General features: G+C 47.6%; 1 protein-coding gene across 1 annotated transcript in view; it reads left to right on the forward strand.

Annotated features, from left to right (window-relative positions):
- The window catches only part of MLPH (melanophilin), a 44,492-nt gene that overhangs the window by 12,874 nt on the left and 6,989 nt on the right, over positions 1-24,629 (forward strand). The window contains exons 2-8 of the mRNA XM_006866779.1: positions 5,893-6,114; positions 6,345-6,457; positions 13,778-13,881; positions 14,127-14,246; positions 20,022-20,207; positions 20,864-21,019; positions 22,595-22,687. Coding sequence (XP_006866841.1) covers positions 5,893-6,114; positions 6,345-6,457; positions 13,778-13,881; positions 14,127-14,246; positions 20,022-20,207; positions 20,864-21,019; positions 22,595-22,687 — 994 coding nt within the window. The remainder of the gene's footprint in view (positions 1-5,892; positions 6,115-6,344; positions 6,458-13,777; positions 13,882-14,126; positions 14,247-20,021; positions 20,208-20,863; positions 21,020-22,594; positions 22,688-24,629) is intronic.

Genomic DNA, 24,629 nt, shown 5'->3' on the forward strand with positions numbered 1-24,629 from the left:
TGGTTATACAAACTGTATCACTGAGAGGACTTGTCTGCAGCCATCACTGATCAGAGAGGCATGGTTATACATGTTTTATTTTTAATAAACCCATGCATGTATGAACTGGAATGTGTGCCTCGCATAAGCAGGTATGGGCACCAAGAGAAGCGACTCATCGTTCACCTGTAAGACCCAGGTCTCCACCTCCTCCCTGCACCCATGAAGAAGGGAAGAATCAAAACAGATTCAATCTCCTAAAAAACCAACCCCAGGGCTCTACCTGGTGTTGTTGAAGGGGACCTCACCTCCCAGGCTGCCATGTGTGTCCACACGTCCTTCCTGCTGGGCCTGGACACAGAATGGAGGAGTAGACACAGTCATGGTGGGACTGCAGGAGGCAGCCCCTCCTACCAGGAGCCAGGTGCTCCATGAAGTTGTGTTTGAGACCAAGCTTTTGTCTTATCCACACGGCCCTCTCTGCTGTGGGCCGTAGAATCAAGTCCTCGAGTCTGACACCTGGCTGATCCCTTTTGTTTTGTGGCTGAAGATGTGCTCTGAGTTTCTTTTGTCCTCCGACTTGGTGGGTCTCCTGATGAAAAGGGCAGGGGAGGGAATTCAGCCAGTAACCCCAGGCTTACCCCCTGGCTCTTTCCTCTGCCCCTCTCCAGAGCACAAAGCAGGGCTCTCCTGTGTAACTTGGTCAGAAAGAAGCAATCCATTTCTTATCATCAAAAACTAAAAATATTATGTTTGGCAGATGTTTTATGCAGCCCAGAACAAAATGAATGTGCTCATTGTCTGGGGCACATTTTACAGCAGCTGGACTTGGCGGGTTCACCAGGAAGTCAGGTCATTAAAACCCTGATGGCCTGGGACTTCCGGGAGCTGGGCACTTCCTGGTCCGGAACATCTTCAAGCTGAATCAGTTCAGCCACGGATCAACTCGGGATTCAAGTCATCTCTGGCTGGCCTGCTAGAGGACATCTGGGGTGGCTGGATAAGAAATATCTGGCTTTCCCTCCAGGACCCCGAGTCCCCCTCCTACCAGTTACTGTCTAGTGGGATCCAACTCATGGTGCCCCCACGTGTGTCAGAGTAGAACTGCTCTGTAGGATTTCCAATGGCTGGTTTTTTAAAAAACAGGTCCCCAGGCTTTTCTTCCAGGGTACTTCTGGACAGACTCAAACCTTCAAGCTTTTGGTTAACAGCCAAGAGCTTTACCCTTTCCACTATTAAGGGACTGCAAACCCAAATCAAACCCTCTGCCACCGAGTTCATTCTGCTCCACGAAGACCCTATGGGACAAAGTACAACTGTTTCTTAGGGTTTCTGAGACTAAATTGTTACGAGAGCAGAAAGTCTCATCTGTCTCCCATGGAGTGAGGGGTAGGTTTGATCCACCGAACTAGCAGTTCACAGCCCAGTGATTAGACCTTACCACTACCAGGGCTCTTCCCAGGGACTCAGGGCGTGCGATGGCCTGCCGTCCAAGTACTTTGTTGTTGTTGTTAGGTGACATCGAGTCAGTACTGACTCATAGCCACCCTATGACAGAAGAACAAAACCCTGCCTGGTCCTGCGCCAACCTCACAATTGTTCCAATGCCAGAGTCTATTACTGCTGCCACTGTGCCAACCCATCTCACTGAGGGTCTTCCTCTTTCTCTCTGACCCTCAGCTTCACCAGATATGATATTCTCCAGGGACTGGTCCCTCCTGATAATATATCCGAAGTATGAGAGATGAAGTCTAGCCGTCCTGGCTTCCAAGGAGCACTCTGGCTGTATTTCTGCCATCACACGTCTGTTTATTCTTTTGGCAGCCCACGGCACTTTCAATATTCTCCTCCAACACCGTAACTCAGATGCATCAATTCTTCTATGGTCTTTCTTATTCACTGTCCAACTTTCACATGCATATGAGGTTACTGAAAATACCATGGCTTGGGTCAGGTTCACCTTAGTCCTCAAGCTGACATCTTTGCTCTTCAACACTTTAAAAAGGTGTGTGGCAGATTTGCCTAATACAATACGTCATTTAATTTCTGGAATGCTGTTTCTATGAATGTTGATGGTTGCTATGAGCAAAATGAAGTCGTTGACAACTTCGGATGTTGTTCGTTGGTCCAGTGGTGAGGATTTTTGTTTTTTGACAATGAGATGTTCCTATACCAAAGACTGTGCTCTTTGATCTTCATCAGTAAGTATATTAAGTCCTCTTCACTTTCAGCAAGCAAGGTTGTATCATCTGCATACCATAGGTTGTTAATAAATCTTCCTACAATCCTGATGTCACATTTTTCTTCATATAATCCAGTTTGTTGGATTATTTGCTCAACATACAGATTGAATATGTATGGTGAAATAATACAACCCTGGCACACACCTTTCCTAATCTTAAAATATTCAGTGTTCCCTTGTTCTATTCTAACAACTACTTCTTGGTCTATTTACAAGTTCCACATGAGCACAATTAAGTGTTCAGGAATACTAATACTTTGCAATGTTGTCCATAGCTTGTCAAGATCCACACCATCAAAAGCCTTTGCATAGTCAATAAAGCATAGGTAAACATCTTTCTGGTATTCTCTGTTTTCAGCCAAGATCCATCTGACATTAGTAGTGATAACCCTCGTTCCAAAGCCTCTTCTGAATCTGGCTTGAACCTCTGGAAGTTCTATGTTAATGTATGGTTGCAGCCATTTCTGTGTTACCTTTAGTAAAACCTTACTCACATGGAGTATCAAAGATATTGTCTGATGATTTCTACATTCCATTGGGTTATCTGTCTTTGGAATGGGCACAAATACGCATCTCTTCCAGTCAGTTAGCCAGATAGTTGTCTTCCAAATTTCTTGGCATAGATTAGCGAGTGCCTCCAGTGCCACATCACTTTGTTGAAAGATTTCAATTTGTGTTCCATCAGTTCCTGGTGCCTTGTTCTTTGCCAATTCCTTCAATGCACCTTGGACTTCTTCCTTCACTATCATTAACTCTTGATCATATGCTGCCTCTTGAAATGGTTCAACATCGACCATTTCTTTTTGGTACAGCACCTTTGTTATTCCTTCCATCTTCTTTTGATGCTTTCTGCAACATTCAATAATTTGACTATAACATTCTTCAATACTACAAGTCAACGTTTGAATTTTTTTTTTTTTTTTGTCATTTCCCTTAGCTTGAGAAATGCTTTTGGTTTTCTGACTCCAGATCTTTGCACATTTCATTGTAATATTTGACTTTGTCTTCTCAAGCTGACCTTTGACATTTTCTGTTCAGCTCTTGGACCTCCCCATTTCTTCCATTTGCTTTAGTATCTCTACACTGGAGAGCAAGTTTCAGTGTCTCTTCTGACATCCATTTTGGTCTTTTCTTTCTTTCTTGTCTTCCTAATGACCTTTTGCTTTCATCCTGTATGATGTTCTTGATGTCATCCCACAATTCTTTTGGTCTGCGGTCTTTAGTGTCTAATACATAAAATCTGTTCTTAAGGCAATCACTAAATTCAGGTGAGATATATTCAAGGTCATATTTTGGCTCTCGTGAACTTGATTTCCTTTTCTTCAGCTTCAGTCTGAATTTGCATATGAGCAATTGATGGTTCCACAATCGGCCCCTGGCCTTGTTTTGGCTGATGATATAGAACTTTTCCAATGTCTCTTTCCACAAATGTAGTCAGTTTGATTTCTGTGTGTGTATTCCATCTGGTGAGGCCCATGTGTATAGTCATCTCTTAAGTTTTGTTTTGTTATGTTTTGTTTTGTTTTAGTTGCAATGAACAAGTCATTGGACTTGAGAAATTCTGTCATGCAATCTCCAGCATGATTTGTATCATCAAGGTCATATTTTCCAACTACTGATCCTTCCTCTTTGTTACCAACCTTTGCATTCTAATTGTTAGTAATTATGACTGCACCTCAATTGCATGTTTGATCACTTTCAGACTGAAGAAGTTGGTAGAATTCTTCAATTTCATTCTCACTGGCTTTAGTGGTTGATGAGTAAATTTGAATAATAGTGGCATTAACTGGTCTTCCTTGTACGAGTATGGATACTATCCTATCACAGTAATGAAGTACTGTTGTACTTCATTAGTGATCTTAATATGTTCTTTTTGATGATGAATACAACACCATTCCTCTTCAATTTGTCATTCCTAGCATAGGAAACCATGTGATTGTCAGATTCAAAACGGCCAATAGCAGTCCACTTAAGCTCACTAATGCCTAGGATATTGATGTTTATGTGTTCCATTTCGTTTTTGATAATTTCCAATTTTCCCTAGATTCATACTTCGTACATTCCATGTTCCAATTCTTAATGGATGTTTACAGCTGTTTCTCTTCGTTTTGAGTTGTGCCCCATCAGCATATGAAAGTCCCGAGGGCTTTACTCTAGACGCATCATCACGGTCAACTCTGCTTTGAGGAGGCAGCGAGCTCTTCCCCAGTAGCATTTTGAGTGTCTTCCAACCTGAAGGACTCATCTACCGGCACTATATCTGACAATATACTGGTGCTCTTCATCATGTTTCAATATTCCATAATCTGGTGTTGACAGTGTTCCACTGCTAGTCATTTTCAGTAACTAAAAATTCGGAAGTAGTCTGTCTCTCCTTCTCCCTAGTCTGTCTTTGTCTAAAGCTCAGGTGAAACCTGTCCACCATGGCGACTCTCCTGGTATTTAAATACCAGTGGCATCGCTTCCAGAATTACAGCAATTCACAAGCCACCATGGTATAGCAAACAGACAGACAGGTGGTGGTCCCAAGTACTAAAAAGTACGTTTTACCCAGACTATACATTTTTTTCCCCAAGTACTAGTCTGGGTAAAACTTGGGAATTTTACAGCCTGGCAGAAGCCTGACACTGTCAGTAACTCAGGCCCCGGTAGAGGGGTGACAGACCCCAGCGGTAGGAAGTGACCATCAAGCCCTCCCGCCCCACCCCCTCATTCCCTTCTTCTGCTCTCTGCTCTGAGCAGTCCCTGAATCTCAGGATTTTTCTCGTATCTAACCTCCTGTTAGCCCATTGACTGGACAAGATGATGGTCTAGATGACCCTGCGTCCAGACCAGACTACACTCTCTCCAGAATCACCACCCCACCCTCCAAGGGAGAGTGGGTGCTGGGTACTGATGCGTCCACACTTGACCAGCAGAACAAGCTCCAAGCACAGTCTGGGTACTTAGACCCAGCATTGAGCTCCGAGCTGGGACGAGAACGCGGACTTCGTTGTGGATCTGTCGAGTCTTGCTAGGTGAGGCTGTGTGGTCAGTGACTTGGGTGTGGATCTGTCAAGTCCCGCTATGTGAGGCTGTGTGGTCAGTGGACTTGGATGTGGATCTGTCAAGTCCTGCTGTATGAGGCTGTGTGGTCAGTGGACTTGGATTTTGCTCTGTTGAGTCCTGCTATGTGAGGCTGTGTAGACAGTGGCAGGACCTCACTACCCTGTGCTCTAAATCAGCAGTGAGTGGACATCACACTCTCTGGAACAGAGACAGCACAAGATCTCTGCCATGTTTCACTACGGTGCCATCTCTCTTGAAAACCAGCGCTTCCACCCGAAACTGCCAACATTCAAGGGTTTGAGCCCAACCTCTTGTCTTACCCTGGGGGATTGGGGGAGGGAACTGGAAATGGTCAGGGCTGCTGTGGGCCCCTTTGTCAAACTTCCGATCAGCATATCTGCATGTGAGAGTTCTAAAGCGTATGTGTGTATGTCTGTGTCCATCTATGTCTCTGGGTGAAACTACTGATGTCTGTGTCTGTCTATATGTGTCTGTCTGTGTGTCTGTCTTGGCTTCTGAGTACATCTGTCTATCTACTTGTTTCTGTGTGTCTGTTTGTGTATTTAAAGCCTATTGTAAAAACAGAGCATCCAACGTAGTTCTCATTTCTGCTGTTCCCTCAGGGGCCTGAAGGGCAAGGTCAAGAAGGAAAGTTCCAAGAGGGAGCTGCTGTCAGACTCGGCCCACCTGAATGAGACCCACTGTGCCCACTGCCTGCAGCCCTACCGGTTCCTGGTAAACAGCAGGAGGCAGTGCCTGGACTGTAATCTCTTCACCTGCAGGGACTGTGGCAGCACCCACCCCACGGGGCAGGGCTGGCTGTGTGACCCCTGCCGCCTGACCAGGTAAGTGGCCTCGGGCTGGATGGCATTCAGTGTCTCCAGGGTCAGACGGCTCCTGGAAGCCTGGGTTGCTTGTTCACTAGGTCTGATGGTCCCACAGGCCTGTGCTAATCTTCTCCTGGGTGGGATAGCCCTGCATGTCTCCCAGGTCAGGAGGGCCCTCGGGCTCTGAGCTAGGACAGGAGACAAGCACATGTGTCGGCTGCTTACTTGTCCCGTCTTCTGTTCTGCAGGGTGGTAAAGGTTGGCTCTCTAGAGTGGTACTATGAACACGTGCGGGCCCGCTTCAAGAGGTTTGGGAGTGCCAAGGTGGTCCGGTCCCTGTCGGAGAGGCTGCAGGCTGCAGGTAAGGAGGGCAAGAGGTGGGTCTTACCACAGCCCCCTTGCTCCCAGGTAGGTCCTAGTGCTTTCGGACCATCAATTCCATTCTGGAGTCTTCTCATTGGAGCTGCAAACCTCTGATCCTCGCTGGCCTGGTCTCCTCAGGATTCCCCGCTGCCTTAGGCAAGGTTCTCTAGAGAAGCCAAATCAGTAAAGAATATATATGAGTATATGCATATGTGTGGAGGCCTGGTGTGGCATTGTAGGATAAGCACTGGACTGCTGACTGCAAGGTCAGCAGTTCAAACCCATCAGCCACTCCTCGGAAAGCCTATACAGAAGGGATGGGGAAGGTTCATCTCACAGACCATAAAAGGCCCCTGAAATCAGTTGGTCTGTCCCAGTCAAGGCAACTGCAATTCCAACCATCACACTGTTGTTCTTGTTGTTAAGTGCCGTCAAGTCAGTTCAGACTCATAGCAACCCTGCTAATTAAATGTTTGACCAAATATATCAGGTTGATAATTTTGTGTGGCTCATGAAAGATGTTATAAAATTTGGCAGAAAAAAGCTCGCTCCCCTCCCACCCCTAGCTACATGGTCACTGTTAGTCAAAACGGACTCGACAACATTTGTTGTTGTTGTTGCTAAATACCATCAAGTCAGTTTTGATTCATAGTGATCCTGTATAGGATTTCCGTGAAGCAGCTGGTGGGTTTGAACTGCCAACCTTGTGGTTCGCAGTCCAGTGCTGATCCTACAGCGCCATCCCAGGAGTCCAGCATATACAGAGACATTTATTTCCAAGGAAATGGCTCCCACTGTTATAGAAGCTGGTAAGTCCCAAATCGGGAATCAGGAGGAGGCTGGAAGCTGTTTCTGATTCACTGGTTTGTAGGGACTGATGAACATGAAATCTGCAGGTCAGATGGCAGGCTGCTGGCTCAAGTCCCAACCATCAGAAGTCAGAGGAGGGTGAACCAACTGCAGGATCACCCACATGTATAGGATGAGGCCACACCCCAGGAAGCTGATTGGCTTTCATCTGACTTACTGCTAACATCAGCTCCTACTGAGAATGGTCCCATTATATCACTGATGAGATAGCAGTCAGTGCAATGCCAGCCAAACTATAGCCTAGCCAAACTGGTACACACTGCCTGTCACACACAGCATTGACCTCCAGACTCCTTAGGGTGCTTCTCCAGATCCTTCTCTTGTGAAGCAGCTGACTGGGTCTAGATGCTCCAGTTTCAACAAATGTATTGCAGGATTCTGAGGATTACTAAAACCAAAAACCAAGCCAGCCAACTCCAACTCATGGCAACACCCTGTGTGTCAGCGTAGAATTGTGCTCCATAGAGTATCAAGGACATATGTTTCTTCCAAGTGCTTCTGGCTGGACGAGAACCTCCAACCTTTCAGTCAGAACCTGAACACATTCACCACACTTTGCAACAACACCCAGAGACTCCAAAGATGATCAAGTTCTAGAAAAATCTAGTGTGATGTAATCATGGTTTTCTTTTTAATGTGTTCCTGGTGTGGTGCTGTGGGTTAATGCATCAGACTACAAAGTTGTTTGAACTGCAAGGTTGGTGGTTCAAGCCCACCAGCTGCTCCTTGGAAACCCTATACAGGGTCGCTATGGGTCGGAATCGACTCGACAGCACTTCACAACAATAACATCTGAGTATTTATATCATGATGAATGTGACATCAAAAAGAAGCCTCACAAGAAGATGGAAGGAATACAGAGCCTCTGTATCAGACAGAATTGGTCAACATCCAGCCACTTCGGAAGGTAACATATGACCAAGACCGATGGTACTGAAGGAAGAAGTTCAAACTGCACTGAAGGCATTAGTGAAAAACAAGGCTCCAGGAATCCCTGAATACTGATAGAAATGTTTCAACAAACTGATGCAAACCTGGAAGTACTCACTCATCTACATCAAGAAATTTGGAACACAGCTACCTGGCCAACCAACTGGAAGAGGTCCATATTTGTGCCCATTCCAAAGAAAATGACCCTACAAAATGCAGAAATTATCGAACAACATCGTTACTATGAAATGCAAGTTAAATTTTGTTGAAGATAATTAAAAAATGGTTGCAGCAGACAGAAATTCAAGTTGGATTCAGAAGAAGGCATGAAACAAGGGATATCATTACTGAGGTCTGATGGACCTTGGCTGAAAACAGAGTACCAGAAAGATGTTAACTTGTATTTTATTGACTATGCAAAGACATTCAACTGTGTAGTCATCACAAACTATGGACAGCATTGCAAAGAAAGGGAATTCCAGAACACTTGATTGTGCTCATGAGGAACCTGTACACAGACCAAGAGGCAGTTGTTCAAACAGAACAACTGAATGGCTTTCAATCAGAAATGCACCAGGGTTGTATTCTTTCAGCATACGCATTCAATCTGCATGCTGAGCGAATATTTCTAGAAGATGGATTAGATGAAGAAAAACATGGCTTCAGGATTGGAGGAAGATTCATTAACAACCTGCAATATGCAGATAACACAAACTTGTTTGCTGAAAGAGAAGAGAACTTGAATCACTTGCTGATAAAAGAATGAAGTTCTTCAGTATAGATTAAAATCAATATAAAGAAAACAAAAATCCTCACAACTGAACCAAGAAACAACATCATGATAAGTGGAGAAAAAAATTGAAGTTACCAAGGATTTAATTTCACTTGGATCCACAATGAATATTCATGAAAGCAGCAGCCAAGAAATCAAACAACATATTGCCTCGGGGAAATCTGCTGCAAACTAGCTCTTTAAAGTGTTCAAGAACAAAACTTTGAGGACTTTGGCATGCCTGATCCTAGCCATGGTATATTGTCAATCACCTCACACACATGTGAAGGTTGGACAGTGAATAAGGAAAACTGTAGAAGAATCGATGCACTTGAGTTATGGTGTTGGAGAAGAATATAGAAAGGAAAGTAGCGTGGACTGCCAGAAGAACAAACCTGTCTTAGAAGGACTATAGCAAGAATGCTCCTTAGAAGACAGGATGGTGAGCCTCGGACTCACGTAGTTTGCACGTGTAAACAGGAGGGACCAGTTCCTGGAGAAGGACATCATGCTTGGTAAAATTAAGGGTCAGAAAAAAAGAGGAAGGCTCCCAGCAAGATGGATTGCCACAGTGACAGCAACAGTGGGTCCAACCAGGACAATAACAGTGAGGGTGGTGCAGGACCAGTGTTTCATTAGACAGCACTGGTAGCGTAGTGGTTACGAATCGGGCTGCGAACCTTAAGGTCAGCGGTTCGAAACTACCAGCCGCTCCGCGGGAGAAAGATGAGGCTTTCTACTCCCGTAAAGATTTACACCCTCGGAAACCCTGTACAGGGTCGCTATGGGTCGGAACCGACTCGACGGCACTTAACAACAACAACAACAATAACAAGTTCACTCTAAACATATGTGCCCTTGAGGCATCTCAGGTCATCATTTCAGGAAGACAGTGTAAGGACACTATAGGTTGCCTCAGGTTGGGGGGTCCCCTGAACTGGGAAAAAGGTGACAAAGTCCTAGTGGACTAGGAGTTTCTGTCTTGTAACTGAAGCTCCAACCCTGCCACTTTCCAATTTGCCAGGAGATGGCACTGTGGGGCAGCAGACAGCACTGGTACTGCCCCTGAGTGCCAGCAATGAAGCCCCAGAGCTGCGTTCTCAGACAGCGTGCCTATGAATACGTCACATTCAAAAACAAAAACAAAAAAAAGGTGGCTTAGTTTGCTTGTTGGTGTCAGTTCTCCTCGAGTCGGTTCTGACTCATAGCAACCCCATATCCAGCAAAGCAAAACATCACCCAGTCCTGTGCAGTCCTCAGGATTGTTACATTGGATACCATTGGTTTCTGCTACTGTGTAAATCAGTCTTCTGGGAACTTCCTCTTTCTCACCTACCCTCCACTTTTCCAAGGACTGGTCCCTCCTGATCATATGTCCCAAGTACTTGAGACAAAGTCTCACCATCCTCCCTTCTAAAGAACATTCTGGCTTTACTTTTTCTTTTTTCTTTAAGGTTTTTTTGTGGGTTGAGTATAAATTTGCAGGACAGATCATCAATCTTACATTCAACAAATCATACAACTTGTTTCATCACAATGATTACATTCCCTTCAGTGTACCATCAGTTAACAGTATTTCTCTCTATTCATTTTAGCTCTTTTTTGGGGAGTGAAAAAAAAAAAAAAAAAGCATTCAAACATATATAATAATTTATACCACCAAAGGGCACATTCTGCAAGTCTGCCTCCTGGCCACCAGCTCTTAGCCCCTTTCTTCCCATGAATCTAGTCCTCAGCTGCTCCCTGTCTCCAGGTCCCCATCTCTGGGGTAGCTGCTTCTCTGGATAATGTCCCGCATTCCACTTGTGCTCTTCTCCCTTGAAGGTCCTAGGGTTTAGTTTCTGGACTGTAAGATTAACTACTCCCCCATTTTTGTTACAAAACTTCTACCTTTACAATTGTGATAGTCGCAATTAGTCATGATAACAATTACTCACTATTGAATCATAGGAATCTTATCCACATCTCTTTCCACCAGACCCATCTAGACAAGAGACAGCTATTCAGTGGGGACTTTTTCTTCCCCCATGTACTCTGGAACTAAACTCCCTCTTGAAAACATGTAAGCCAGTCACTTTGTGCCTTTATTGCCCCCTCATTTTAGGTAGCCCATGTCTACATTGTCCGTCCCTATCTACCCTGTTTACAGAGGGGATAGCATTGATACTTGATGTGAAGACTCCTTCCCTCTCTGTTGGTATTTAGAGTTACTACCTCCATGAGTAGAGGTCAGATTCATCAAATTGTAGCAATTTACCCTTGTTTCCTTTATCAAAAATTGGTTGTTGTTATTTTTTATCTTCCTCTAGTTGAGTTCTGATTATCAAGCCATCAAGGCTAGGTAAAATGGGTACAATATGCAAGTTTGGGTGTTCTTGTTCATCTCCCCTCACTTCATATCAGCTGGATGCTTCACTCTCAGCTCTAGCCCTCTGTGGCTATGTCCTTGTCCGTGGGTTCAGGTATCCCCAAGTCTCACTGTGCTTTGGACCCTGGCTTTACTTTTTCCAAGACAGATTTGTTTGTTTTTCTGGCAGTCATGGTACTTCCAATATTTTTCTCCATCACCATAACTCAAATGCATCAATTCTTCTACAGTCTTCCTTATGCATATCAAACTTGCACATGCATCAGGTGACTGAAAATACCATGACTTGGGCCAGGCACACTTTAGTCTTCAAGTTACCACTTTGCTATTGAACAATTTAAAGAGGTCTTTTGCAGCAGATTTACCCATTTGACTTGTTCACTAACTGTTTCCATGAGTGTTGATTGTGGATCCAAGTAAAATGAAATCTTTGACAACTGCAATCCTTTCCTTTTCCCCTGATGTTTGTGTTTCTGAGGATTTTTGTTTTCTTTGCATTGAGCTATGTCTGCTGTAACAAACTACCACAGCGGGTGGCTTCACAGAACAGGAATTTATTTTCTCACAGTTCTGGAGGCAGAAAGTCCATATCAGGGTCTTGGCTATGCAGATACCTTCTGGACCTTTCTCCTTAGTTCTAGTGACTGCTGGCTATTGAGGGCATTCCTCAGCCCCTCACTTGGCATCTGTCTTTCCCCTGTCTGTTCCTCTTTTTATAAGACTCCAATCAGAAAGGATCAGGTTTAGGACCCAGATTACTCAGTTATGACCTCGTGAACATAACAACATAAACCCCTTTCCTTCCAAACAGGGGCCTACTCGCAGGTACAGGGGCTGGTACATCCTCATTTCTATTCAGGGGACACAATCCCATCGTAACAAAAGGTTACAAGGAAGGGGCCCCAAACTGGAAAGTTGTGCCTTTGACAAAAACCACATTCAAGTTAATGTTTTGAAACATGTCTCAGTTAGGACCCTAATGGTGGGCCGGTGGGGGTCTTCCCTGAATGAATCTCTCTAGTGGAGCCAGGAGGGAGGTGGGGTTGTGTTTCCTGAGACTCTCCATAGCAGGACCACCTGTCCATAGAAACACATGTCAATAACATGGAAAGGAACTCAGCCTTTAATCAAACGTGTTTCAGAAACATCTTTCTTCTCAGTGTCTTTTCTTGGGTTATGCATATGCCTGTCCAGGTGCCCGGCTCTCTGTATGTCCACAGTAAATCACTCAGGGTACCAATGAGCTTGTTTGGGTTTTGCACCCTATTTTGAGTGATCAAGAAATCTCTATTTCACACCAAACCACAGAGTAGACTCCCACTCAGACGACCCCACGTGTGTCAGAGTATAACTGTAGGGTTGTCAGTGGCTGGTTTTTAGAAGGAGATTGCCAGGACTATCTATCGAGTCACCTCTGGGTAGACTAGAACCTTCAACCTTTGTGTTAGCAGCAGAGTGTATGCGCTGATGTACCACCCAGGGACTCCATAGTCCCTTTGGATTTTCTAAGCATGACTTTAGTGATGCTGTAATATAGACTAGTTCTAACTGCTGCGTGGATAGGGCTTTGTCAACAGAGCACCATGTCTGGATGGATGGATGGATGGATGGATGGATGGATGGATGGATGGATGGAAGATTGATGGATGGTTCGATGGATAAGTAGGTGGATGGGTGGGTGGGTGGGTAGTTGAGTGGTCGGACAGTGGATATGTGTTGGGTGGAGGGATAGGCATATGGTGGATGGATTCTTGATGGATGGGTAGATGATGGATGAATAGATGGGTAATGAATATGTGGATAGATAGGGGTGTGGGGTATGTGTGTGTGTGTGTGTGTAAAGGTGAACTGGTGGATATGTAGATGGGTGTAGGGATGAGTGAATACATGGATAGCTGGATGGATGATGAATGGATAGTTAGATGGATAGATAAGTAGATAGGTGGATGAGTGGGAGGGTGGATGAGTAGGTTACGGTGGATGGATGGATGGATGGGTAGATAGATGGATGGGTGAATGGTTGGATGGATAGATAGGTGGATATGTGTGTGTGTGTGTGTGTGTGTGTGTGGACAGATAGTGTAGGGGTGGATAGACGGATGGATACATGGTTGGACAGATAGATAAGTGTGGGGGTAGGGTGAATAGTGAATGTGTGCATAGGTGTAGGATAGATGGATGGATGAGTGGTTGGATGGATAGATAAGTGTATGTGTGTGTGTGTGTGTGTGGAAGGCTGAATGGTGGATGTGTGGACAGGTGTTATAGGAGTGGATGGATAGATGGACAGTGGATAGGTGGGTTGGTGGGTGGAAAGCTAGGTGGAAGACAGATTGTTCATGGCTCTCCCTGGTAGACTCTTCTGCTTTCTGTTGTAGATGACCCTGAACAGATCTCTGACAAAAGCAGTGGGGACAGTGAGCAGACCAGTGAGGATGGAGAACTGGACATGGCAGCCCAGGTCCAGTCCAGTGGCAGCAAAGTGAGTCCTGGCCCAGCTCCCCCACCTGCCTGAGCCTCCACGTCCTCCTCACAGGTTCTGGACCCCTGAATGTGAATGTCCCTGGGGTCTGTACTAATGCCTTCATTTGAGTACAGAGAGCCCCTCCCACCCCCACAGGTTCTGTGACCCAGGCAGAAACATGGGTCCCTGGGCTGAGTGTGGGGAGGGGGTGTCCCTCAGTCAGTGGGTACTGACCCCCCACTCCTACATCTCTGCCTGCTTAGAAGAAGCGCCTTCTCACTGTCCACGACCTGGACCTGGAGGCCGATTCGGATGACCTCACTCAGTCCCACCACTACAACCCACACCTGTGCTCCATCCCGGTGGTCCAAGACAGCCCGCAGGTCAGTGGGCTCCAGTGTCTGCTTCCATAACCCGAGGGGCAGGTGTCCAGTGCCAGGTGGCACATCTGGCGGCTGTGTGGTAGCTTTCAGGGAATGGGGACAGAGACAGTTGGTTGAACTTTCACCTGAAAGACCCACATTCCAAGGAACTGCCACCCCCTGGGAGGCCTTCCAGGACTGATGGTGCCGTGTGCTCAGTCCCTCACAGATGACCCTGGTGCAGAAGAGGCTACCTCGCAGGACGCTGAGACAGTGGAGGGAGCTGACCTGGGGGCCACCTGGTCTCAGCCCTATCCAGAAGAGAAAAGGGAAAGCCTCTCCCCAGCCAGACAGCACACCCCCTCTGAGCTCTGCTCAACTGAAGATGCCACTGGGGCAGCCGGGGAGGAGCCTGCTACATCTGGTGAGTGCCTTGGCCAGAACCCCCCAATCCACCCTGTGTGAGGAGATTTATGCAGATACTTGAAACCACTCTCTGTGGAATAGATTCTGGCTCATGGGGAGGGATGCCACGTGTGTAAATAGGACTACACCACATAGACTTTCAATGGCTGTGACCTTTAGGAAGTAGATTGCCAGGACTTTCTTCCGAAGTGCTTCTGGGTGGACTGGAATCTCCAACGTTTAGTTAGCAGAAGCTGACTTAAAATGGTCCTTCCTTCAAGGTGTTTTTTCAGTGTGTTCAGTCCTAGACAAAGCCATGGACTGGGGTCCTCGCCACCTACTAAGGAGAAAGCTAAGCTGTTGTAGGATGGGAGTATCTCGTCCCTGAGATGGACAGGGCCACCCAACCAACCACCCGACCCCAGACAGGACAGCACCAGCTGTGCTGGCTCCGAGTACCAGAACTCAGGTCCCGTCTGGGCGACCCCCCACCTCCGGTGCAGTCTGCTGGTGATCAGCAGCCTTGAACGTCATGCCTGCCCAGAGCCCTTCATCAGACCGTCTTTATGTGCTGAGACCTGCAGTCTGCTCAGTGTCATTTTGTTGCCACTTTGCTTCCTAATGAAATCTGCAGACTTCCCACAAATGGCTGTCCTTTCCTGTGCCCTGGGGGTATGTACACTGTTCTGGAGTTCAGAGCTCCATTAATGCAGGCGCCGATGGGACCGGCCACACAGGAGGCCCAGCCGACCACAAACAAACTTCTACTTCACCAAAGCATGGAGTCTGTGTACCAGGGACCTTGTTAAGACAACATCTGTTTTGATTTTTTTGGCATATGGTAGAGACCTCATTTATCTCTCACACTGATAAAGAGCCTACAGAGTGGGTGGGGAAGGTGAGACTTTACCACCCCCAAATAATGAGTGCTGAACTACTAACTGAAGGGGTGGCAATTTCAGTTCAGAGCACCTCAGAAGAAAGGCTTGGTGATCCACTTCCAAAAAATCTCCCATTGAAAACCCAGTGACACAGTCCTACTCTGATACACATCAGGGCACCAGAGTCAACCTGACAGCAACTGATAAATAATGAATAAATGAGCGTACACTGGCCACGTGGTCAAGACTTTCCATTCCTCTTCCACAACGGTTCCTGGGATCCCACCTCATCCCAAAAGCCCAGAAATCAGAATTTCAAGCCATGAATGACCTGTCCCCATAGGAGTCTGCAGGTCTTCAGTCTAACATGAAAAGAGGCCAGCCGTGGCCTTCCAGAAAGAATTCTAGAAGTGACCTCCACCAGTGGGGGCAGCCTGGGGAGCAGCATCGCCACTCCCCTCCCCTGCCCTGGAATTTGATGTGGTGTCATTATGTTATTTGCTTTGCAAAAATTAGTTTCAAAAAATAGATGCAACAGGAGAAAGACCTAGGGACCTGCTCCCAGAAAGATCACAGGCTAGATAGAACACCCTATGAGGCAGTTCTGCTCTGCCACACGGGGTTGTCAGGAGTCAGAAAGGACTGGATGGTGCCTAGCATCAACAGCAGGGACCTTAACTTGTCAGTGAAGTTCAGGGAAGAAATTCCAAAGCGGCCATTTAGATGGCAGGTGGTTAGAGTTAAGATTGAGAGACTCTTTGATGTCATTTAAAGTTTAAATGTTTTCTACAAAGGATACATTGATCAGACAGATAATGATGTTTCAGCAACATGTTTTCAATTTTATTATTTACATTTATTGACATCTGCTGTTTTGCTTACATGTGTAAATTTTTATTAATTTTTTTCTGATTTCAGTTCATGTATAAAATATGCAATAGTCAACCAATGAATTATTAAATTCAATATATGTATATTATACATGTAAGGAGCTCTGGTAGCATAGTGGCTACGAATCGGACTGTGAACCACAAAGTCAGCAGTTCAAAACTTCCAGCTGTTCCGCAGGAGAAAGATGAGGCTTTCTGCTCCCGTAAAGATTTACAGCCTCGGAAACCCTGTACAGGGTCACTGTGAGTTGGAACCGACTCCACGGCACATCACAACAACAACAACATATATCGTTAGATGCCATCGGGTCAGTTCTGAGTCAACGCTGCTGTGTGGGGTTTCTGAGGCTGTAAATCTTTATGGGAGCAGAAAGCCTTTCTTTTTTTCCTCACACACACACACATATTGTGCATATATCTACAACAACTCTGTCATCCTCTCCTGAGGGCTGAGACAGGCCCCTCGGGTGAAGATGTGGAATGTGCTCCTTCCTCATTTTGATGGAAAGGTTTTAATCCCATCACATTGAACAGCCACGTCCGCCTGGTCTTTGGGCTCACATCACTTCTCTTCAGTGGCTCTCGGCTTTTCTGTCTAAGTAATTCAAACCTCTTCTCCCTCCAAAGATGTCATCAGAACAGACCAGCTCCCATCCCAATACCTGGCTGATGTTGACACCTCAGACGAGGAGTCTGTCGGGGTCCGTAGGACGGCCTGTCACCACGTGAAACGGAGAAGCAGGACTCCATCTGAGAGTCAGGTAATGGTGGAGAAGAACCAAAGCTTTTCTCCCCAGTACCAAGTGGTTGGAGCGAAAAGCAAGATTTCAGTACTTACTAGGTGCCCTCAAGTCGATGCCAAGTCTGGGTGTCACTGTGCACAACAGAACAAAACACTGCACGGCCCCACACCATATTCACAAAGTTTTTCATCCTGCTATTTATTGCAAGATCAGCGGTTTGAGCTCACCAGCTGCTCCTCGGAAACCCTATACAGGATCACTATAGGTCAGAATCAACTCGACTGCACTTGACAGACAACAATTTATTGCACACTTAATAGACTGCGGTCTAGGTTCAACATAACTCTTCTATGCACTATTGTTGTGAAGTTCCATCGAGTCGGTTCTGACTCTTAATGATCCTCCTCTATAGGGTTTCCAAGGAGTGGCTGGTGGGTTTGAACTACCAGCTTTGTGGTGAGCAGTCCAATGCTGATCCTACAGCGCCACACTCATACAGTTTGAGTGGCTTGCTTTACTGTGATATTTGATTTATTGCAGTGGTCTGGAGCCAGATCTTCAGTATCTCTGAGGGGCGCCTATATGAACATGGCACCAACCCTGCCTCCCATAGAACTCTCTCTGCACAGAACTTGCAAACAATACTCAGGATTAGAGGGTCCATTAGGAAAGTAACAAGTCATAGTTCAGGATCAGAGCAACTCAGGATACAGTTCTTCAATGAGGATAGCCTCTTCTCAGTCTGGCCTGCAGACAGCCCTCTCTCTGGCCCTTGGTCCTCCACTCCGGCCTCAGCCCAGCTTGGTCAAGTGTTATAAAAGCTCTTGAGCTCCACCAAGTGCCCAGAGCCACAGCACTCCACCAGTAAGCCTCCTGCCCAAGGGTACCCAGCTCTTTCCATCCGTGGGCCTTCTCTGATGTGACAGCTCTGTCTGTCTCCTTCTGTCTCCTGGGTCTAGGAGGTTCTCAGCACAAGGCTCCTATCTCTTCTAGTTGGTGGTAGCCAGGTACCTCTTCTCTGCTGGTGTCACATGTAAGATAAAAGGGAACACTCAATCAAGGGTGTGACCAGGAAGGCTTACGGTAAAAGGTGGTAAAGGATAAGGGAGGTGACTTTAATCACATCATCACACCATCTAGTAAGGGAGTACGGAGCCCTGGTGTGGCACTGTGGGTTAATGCTCCAGACTGCAAAGCCAATTGAACTTCAAGGTCAGCAGTTCAAGCTCACCAGCTACTCCTTGGAAACCCTATACAGGGTTGCTGTGGGTCGGAACCGACTCGACGGCACTTCACAACAACAACAACAACAGTAAAGTTGTGGCTCCAGCTAAGTCCCACCCTAATCCTGGGGCCAAATCTGCAGGTTCAAAGGCTAGCCTTATACAACACATCACAGAATGGACACAACCCCACAGCACTGGGAGTCACACCCCAGCCACGTCGGCACAGATTTTGGGGAGCAGGGGGAGGACAGAGCTCTTAGTACCGGCCCATCACTGTAGTCTAGTCCCTGAGACATTGCGGGAAGATCCAGTTTACGTAGTTCAGCGCCCGGCAGTGTCCCTCCCTGGGCAGACGTGCCTACGTGACCACTGTGTCAAACAGATGAATCACCCATACACAGTGTTGGCGCTGCCTCGCTCGGGGGCACTGTTTCCGGCCTTTAAAACAAGGAAAACATAAATGAGATCTTGGGAAGGCAGGAGAAAGAAGAATCGATTTTCTCACATCTCAGTCTGGGAGCTAATAGACCCTGGGTGACTCAGAGGTCTGATGACTGAGGGGTGGGGACGTTGTGCTCCTGGTCACTCGGGGTTATCACCTGGCACGCCATCTGTCCCCCTCTAACCACGCAGCAGAGTCACTTCCCATCGGCTGTCACTTCCTTGGCTTGTCACCTCTCCTGTATTTCCCCCACCCCCAGGAATGCTCCAGCTTTGGCTTGGGAGCCTCTTTGGGGACTTTGATTGTTGAACTCCCTGCAGAAAGCTGGCCCAGACCACAGAACATCCAGGGTGAACGTGCCACTCCAATATCCCTGGTGCCCATTCTAGGGGACCAGGAGTGCCCCCTCCTCCTCTGGTAACAGCTTTCCTTCTAAGTGGAATCGGATGATCCTGGGCAATCTCCTGGGCTGGTGGGAAAGCAGAAGTTCAGAGGAAAGGACCATACAGATGGACGGGCACCTGGGGGTCGTGGTGGCTTCTTGTGTCTGTGTTTCCATTCAGCAGGGGTGGCTCACCAGTTCTGGAAGGAAGAGGGAATCGGGTGGGAAGTTGTGTTTCTGTGCAGCTGAGATAGCCTGGCCATGGTATACTTCCAACTTCACCCCAAGTGAGAACAGACAGTCTGAGAAATGGGTCATCAACACCCCATTAGCCTTCAGCTGGGAGGTGGGAGCAGTCCAGATGGTTGCCCTGGTCTTAGCACCAGAACTGGGCCCAGTAGCCGGCCAGTTGACCAGACTCATGTGTGTCATCATACAACTTTGCTATGTAGAGTTGTCAATAGCTGATCTTGGAAGCAGGTCACCCAGTCTGTCTTTTGAGGTACCTCTGGGTGGACTTGAACCTCCAACTTCTCAGTTAGTAGTCATGTTAACCATTTGCACTATTTGAGGGTAGAGGCAAGATTTTGTTCAAGTCATCCAATCAAATGAAGGCCATCCACGCCCATCAAGGAAACCCGAAGTCTTATACAAAATGGCAGGTCTTAGCCATGGAGAGAGCTGGGATTGGGCCCCGGCAGGGTATTTGGGAACGTACGAGACCCCAGCTCCTGAAGAAACGTAGGCAAGCAACCAGAGCCCTGCTCTCAAGAGCAGTGGGTCCCGATTGCTGGTGGGGTTCAAGTTCACCTGCTCATTCATTACAGCGCCTTGTCGCCAATGTGCCCACCGAGGCTGACCTAGAAGAGGAAACCCTGAGGAGAAAGCTGGAGGAGCTGACCAGCAACGTCAGTGACCAGGGCATCTCATCTGAGGAAGAGGACAGCCCGGACGCAGCAGTGGGGTCAGACAGGAGCACCTCCAGTGGGGGCCTTCTGGAAATGGCCCCAAAGGTCAGGCCACCATGGAAGAGTCTTGTCAGGACACAGGTGGGGGCTGGGGGCAGGGGTACATGGTCCCAGCCCCCAGTGGTTTGTAAAAGCCCCCAGCCCTCCTGGGCATCTGTTCTTGTCCCCAAGTCCCCAAGTACTGCTAGGGCACCAGGACTTCCAGCCAGTTCATTCCAGTCCAACCCCCTGCTGAGAATTTGCTTTCTCACCCCAGAAAACCTGAATCCGAATCTACATTTTACCAAGATTCCCAGGTGATTCTCCTAGATACTAGTTGTTGTTGTTATGTGCCATTGAGTCGGTTCTAACTCATAGCAACCCAGTATAGGGTTTCCAATGAGTGGCTGGTGAGTTTGAACCACTGACTCTGCAGTTCAAACTGACCTTGTGGTCCAGGGCTTATCCTACAGCACCACACCAGGACTCCCTAGATACTGGCGACCTTCTTAAGATGTAGATTCTGATCTAGGGTGGCAAGACAGTTCTCAGCCGGGGGTGGAACTGTAGTGAACCTGCAGCGGGAAGCTCTGTGTAACATAAACACCACAAGTGGTCATGTGGGCAGTGGGGGCAGAGGGGCAGGTAAAAGAATAGGAATGGGCAAGGGAGCTTCGAAAACATTTGTGGAAAAATTCCCCTATGGCCCATCCTGTTTCCAGGTGTGTGCAGGTGTAGGACAGATGGACAGATGGGAGACGGACCTTCAGGGCCCCCAGAACCACATCCCACTCACCAGGATCACAGATGAGGAGCTGTCAAAGCTGGAGGACAGAGTGGCCGTAACAGCTTCTGAAGTCCAGCAGGCAGAGAGCGAGGTAGACCCCATGTGGTGCCCCAAGCCCCTTCCCCACATGCACATTTACGAAGGGAGAACATGAGTCTGGGCTTTCGGTGGGACCTGCCCCACCACCCAAAAACACCCCCACCCTGTACTTTATCCCAGCTTGACTTGGTGACAGGCAGGGCTCTCCATCATGGAGAAGGTGGCTGAGCACTGACTAATCCCTGCCCGGTGCATCCAGAAGCTTCCAGAATTCAGAGCATCCCAGTCGTAGGACCCAAGGGTCCTCCTGTGAGCCCAGGTGTGGCTGGCAGAGCTGAGTTCAGGTACAGCATGAGTGCCCAGTATGCAAAGCATCTGGGGACATCTGGGGACAGCCGAGGGGATGGGAGCATCACAGACCGGCCAGCAACCCGGTGCTGTAGCTCCTTTATCGTCTCAACAACAAGTGCCTGACTCTGCCAGCAGGAGCCATGTCACCTAGGCCAAGGATGTTTCCAGCCTCAGCCCCTTCCTGCAAGGGGCCCTGGTGACACAGGGGTTTAAGTATTTAACTGTTAACCACAAGGTTGGTGGTTTGAACCCAACAGCCGCTCCTTGGAAGAAAGATGAGGCCGTCTGGTTCTGTAAAGGTGACGGCCGTTGAAACACGATGGAGCAGGTGTACTCGTGATTCTGGGTCTCCATGGATGGGAATGGACTCCAGCAGTACTGGGTGGGTCCCTTCCCAAGGTAGATGCTGCTCAGGTGGCAGGCGAGTCGCAGGCAGAGCAGCTGTAGCTGCAGACATTGCGGACAAAGTGCTACCTTCTTGGAGCTCGTGTTTCAGTGGAAGGAGAGGGACACAAACAAACAACATCATTCAGTTCATCAGGAAGGCTGTGTGTGGAGACAATAGTAACCAATGGTGCACTGAGGTCCCTGGGGTTGGGACACCTAGCAGACAGGTGTCCAGGTCAAGGGGTTGGAGGGCGGGCATCAAGCTCAATGTGTCAAGGGTCACAGTGAAACCTTAAAACTGAAGCAGAGAGTGTAGGGGGAGAGAAGGCAGGTCTGCGAGGTAGGCAGGTTGCAGGGGGTCCTGGGGGCCAGGGGTTATAACTGGGAGAGCTGATCGGAACCAAGAGAGACGGGCCTGGTATCTGCGTTTGTAGATTCCTGTGTGCTGTGGGAGAAGTGACCTCCAGGGACTGTAGGGATGACGCCAGTGGGTGGGGCACAATGCTGAGTACTGGGATGATTTGAAACCATCCAGGAAGGCAGAACTTGGCCAGCCTCTGTTGAATCCTTTGCTCCATAAGAAAGAATCTGTCCCTTAGACCCCAGAAAGACTCATCCCCGAGATACTGACCCCTCTTCAGCATGATGGGAGCTGGACATCCCTAATGTGGCTCCTGAAACGGCTACACGCCCCGTCTCCTTCCACCTGGGGGTGACTGATGAGGAACACCCACCCATCCCCAACTGTCACCGGGAAATGACTCGGTGTGGGCTGCCTGTCGGAAAGGAACACATATGTAAAGTTGATGCCACGAGTGAATCGGGAGACAACTGCTCTCCTGATCCATCTGCCTGTCCATCTGTGTCTGTCTGTCTCTTCTCCTCCCAGGTTTCTGACATAGAGTCTAGGATTGCGGCCCTGCAGGCTGCGGGGCTCACAGTGAAACCTTCGGAAAAGCCCCGGAGGAAGTCAAACATCCCAGTGAGTGGAGGGGTATGGGGCAGTGGGGAACCCAGGGGCCCCACTGTGGACTGAGACCAAGAGGCCTGGACCAGCTGCCTCCTGTTTCCTCTGATTAACAGCCAGTTGGTGAGCCATGCCTGCATTGTGGTTCTTGGTTTGTTATTAGCTTTTGTTTCTAACTGAAGATGCAAGGGAGCTTCAAAAAGTTCGTAGAAAAATGGAATTAGAAGGCAAGGGAATTTTTCTCTTTTTTTCATATTGTGAATTGAGTGAAGGTTTCCAGACAAGATCATCAGTTTTACATTCAACCAATTAGACACGGTTTCATGTCAATTACCGCAGTCCCACGAATGAAGTTTGGAAGAGGCTATCTGTACATGGACACCATGAGGAGGAAACGGGACAACTGTTATTGCAGGAAGGGCATTGCAGTCGTTAAGATGAAACCAAGTGTCTGATTTGTTGAATGTTAAACTGATGATCTGCTCTGTAAACCTTCACTCAGTTCACAATTAAGAGTGAGAGAGAGAAATTCCAATGTCTTCCAATTCCATGTTTCTACAAACTTTTTGAAGTCCTCTTATATCGTCAGTTATGAACTAAAAGGCACATCACCAACCAAAAAGTACCACAATATGCAGCCCTGGTGTGGTGCTGTGAGATAATGCACTAGACTGCAAGGTCTTTGGTTCAAACTCACCAACTGCTTCTCAGAAACCCTATACTGGGTCACTATGAGTTGGAAGCAACTTGATGGCACTTAACTCCGTATATTATATTTATAGAGAGAGAGTTCTGGTGTCAGACAGCAGGCTAAAGCACTGGACCGAAAGGCTGGTTTGAACCACAAAGTCGGCTCTTCAGAAACCCTATCGAGGGTCGCTATGACTCAGAACTGACTCAACAGGACTTCACAACAACAATCCCACTCTTCTCCCACTCCCATTCAGCCCATGTCTCTGCCCCTGGTTCTACACACAGAACACTGTTGTTCCAAGGCTCTCCCCTGCAACCCTTCCATGCCTCCCTGGGTCCTCACCTAGTTTATTTCTTCTTCAGGATAGTGGAATTTTCCCATGGACTGTTTGAAGGTCCCTAGTACCTCCTTATGAGGAAACCATCAACTCCTACAGTGAGAATTTGAAACCCACACACAATTTAAAGTCCCAAGGAGGAAAACAGACTAACAAGGCCTCATGTTGGAAGACTTAATGAAATACCATTTTAAGGTGGTGTAATCATGTAGTGGTTACGAATCAGGCTGCTAACCTCAAGGTCGCAAGTTCGAAACTACCAGCTGTTTCACGAGAGAAAGATGAGGCTTTCTGCTCCCGTAAAGATTAGCAGCCTCAGAAACCCTGTGCAATCGGAACCAACTCCACGGTACTTAACAACAACAAATCAGAATAAGGAACCCTGGTTGCATCATGGTTAAAGCACTTGGCTCACCAAAAGATCTGAAAGTTCAAACCCACCAGCTGCTCAGTGGGAGGAAAGTCCTGGCAATCTCCCTCCAAAAATACTTACTACCCAAGGGTCAGTTCTACACTCTTATACAGGGTCACTGGGAGTGGGCATCCACTGGGCAGCAGAATACATGGTTAGAGCACGCTAGGGGGCACCTCAGGACGAGAGACACTTCTGATTCCAGTCTGAGCTCTTCTGGCCAACCACCTGTTGAGAAGATGTGGCAGAAAAATCAAAGATGCTCTGAAGGGCATCCGACATAGGGCTGTTATTAGGGGTCGTAAAGTTGGTACTGATTCATAGCAACCTCATACGCAACAGAACGAAACCCCGCCCAGTCCTCGTACGCAACAGAACAAAACACCACCCAGTCCTCATGCGCAACAGAACGAAACACCGCCCAGTCCTCATACGCAACAGAACAAAACACCGCCCAGTCCTCGTGCGCAACAGAACGAAACACCGCCCAGTCCTCATGCGCAACAGAACGAAA

Source organism: Chrysochloris asiatica, unplaced genomic scaffold (assembly GCF_000296735.1).
Source record: "Chrysochloris asiatica unplaced genomic scaffold, ChrAsi1.0 scaffold00096, whole genome shotgun sequence".
Lineage (NCBI taxonomy): Eukaryota > Metazoa > Chordata > Mammalia > Afrosoricida > Chrysochloridae > Chrysochloris > Chrysochloris asiatica.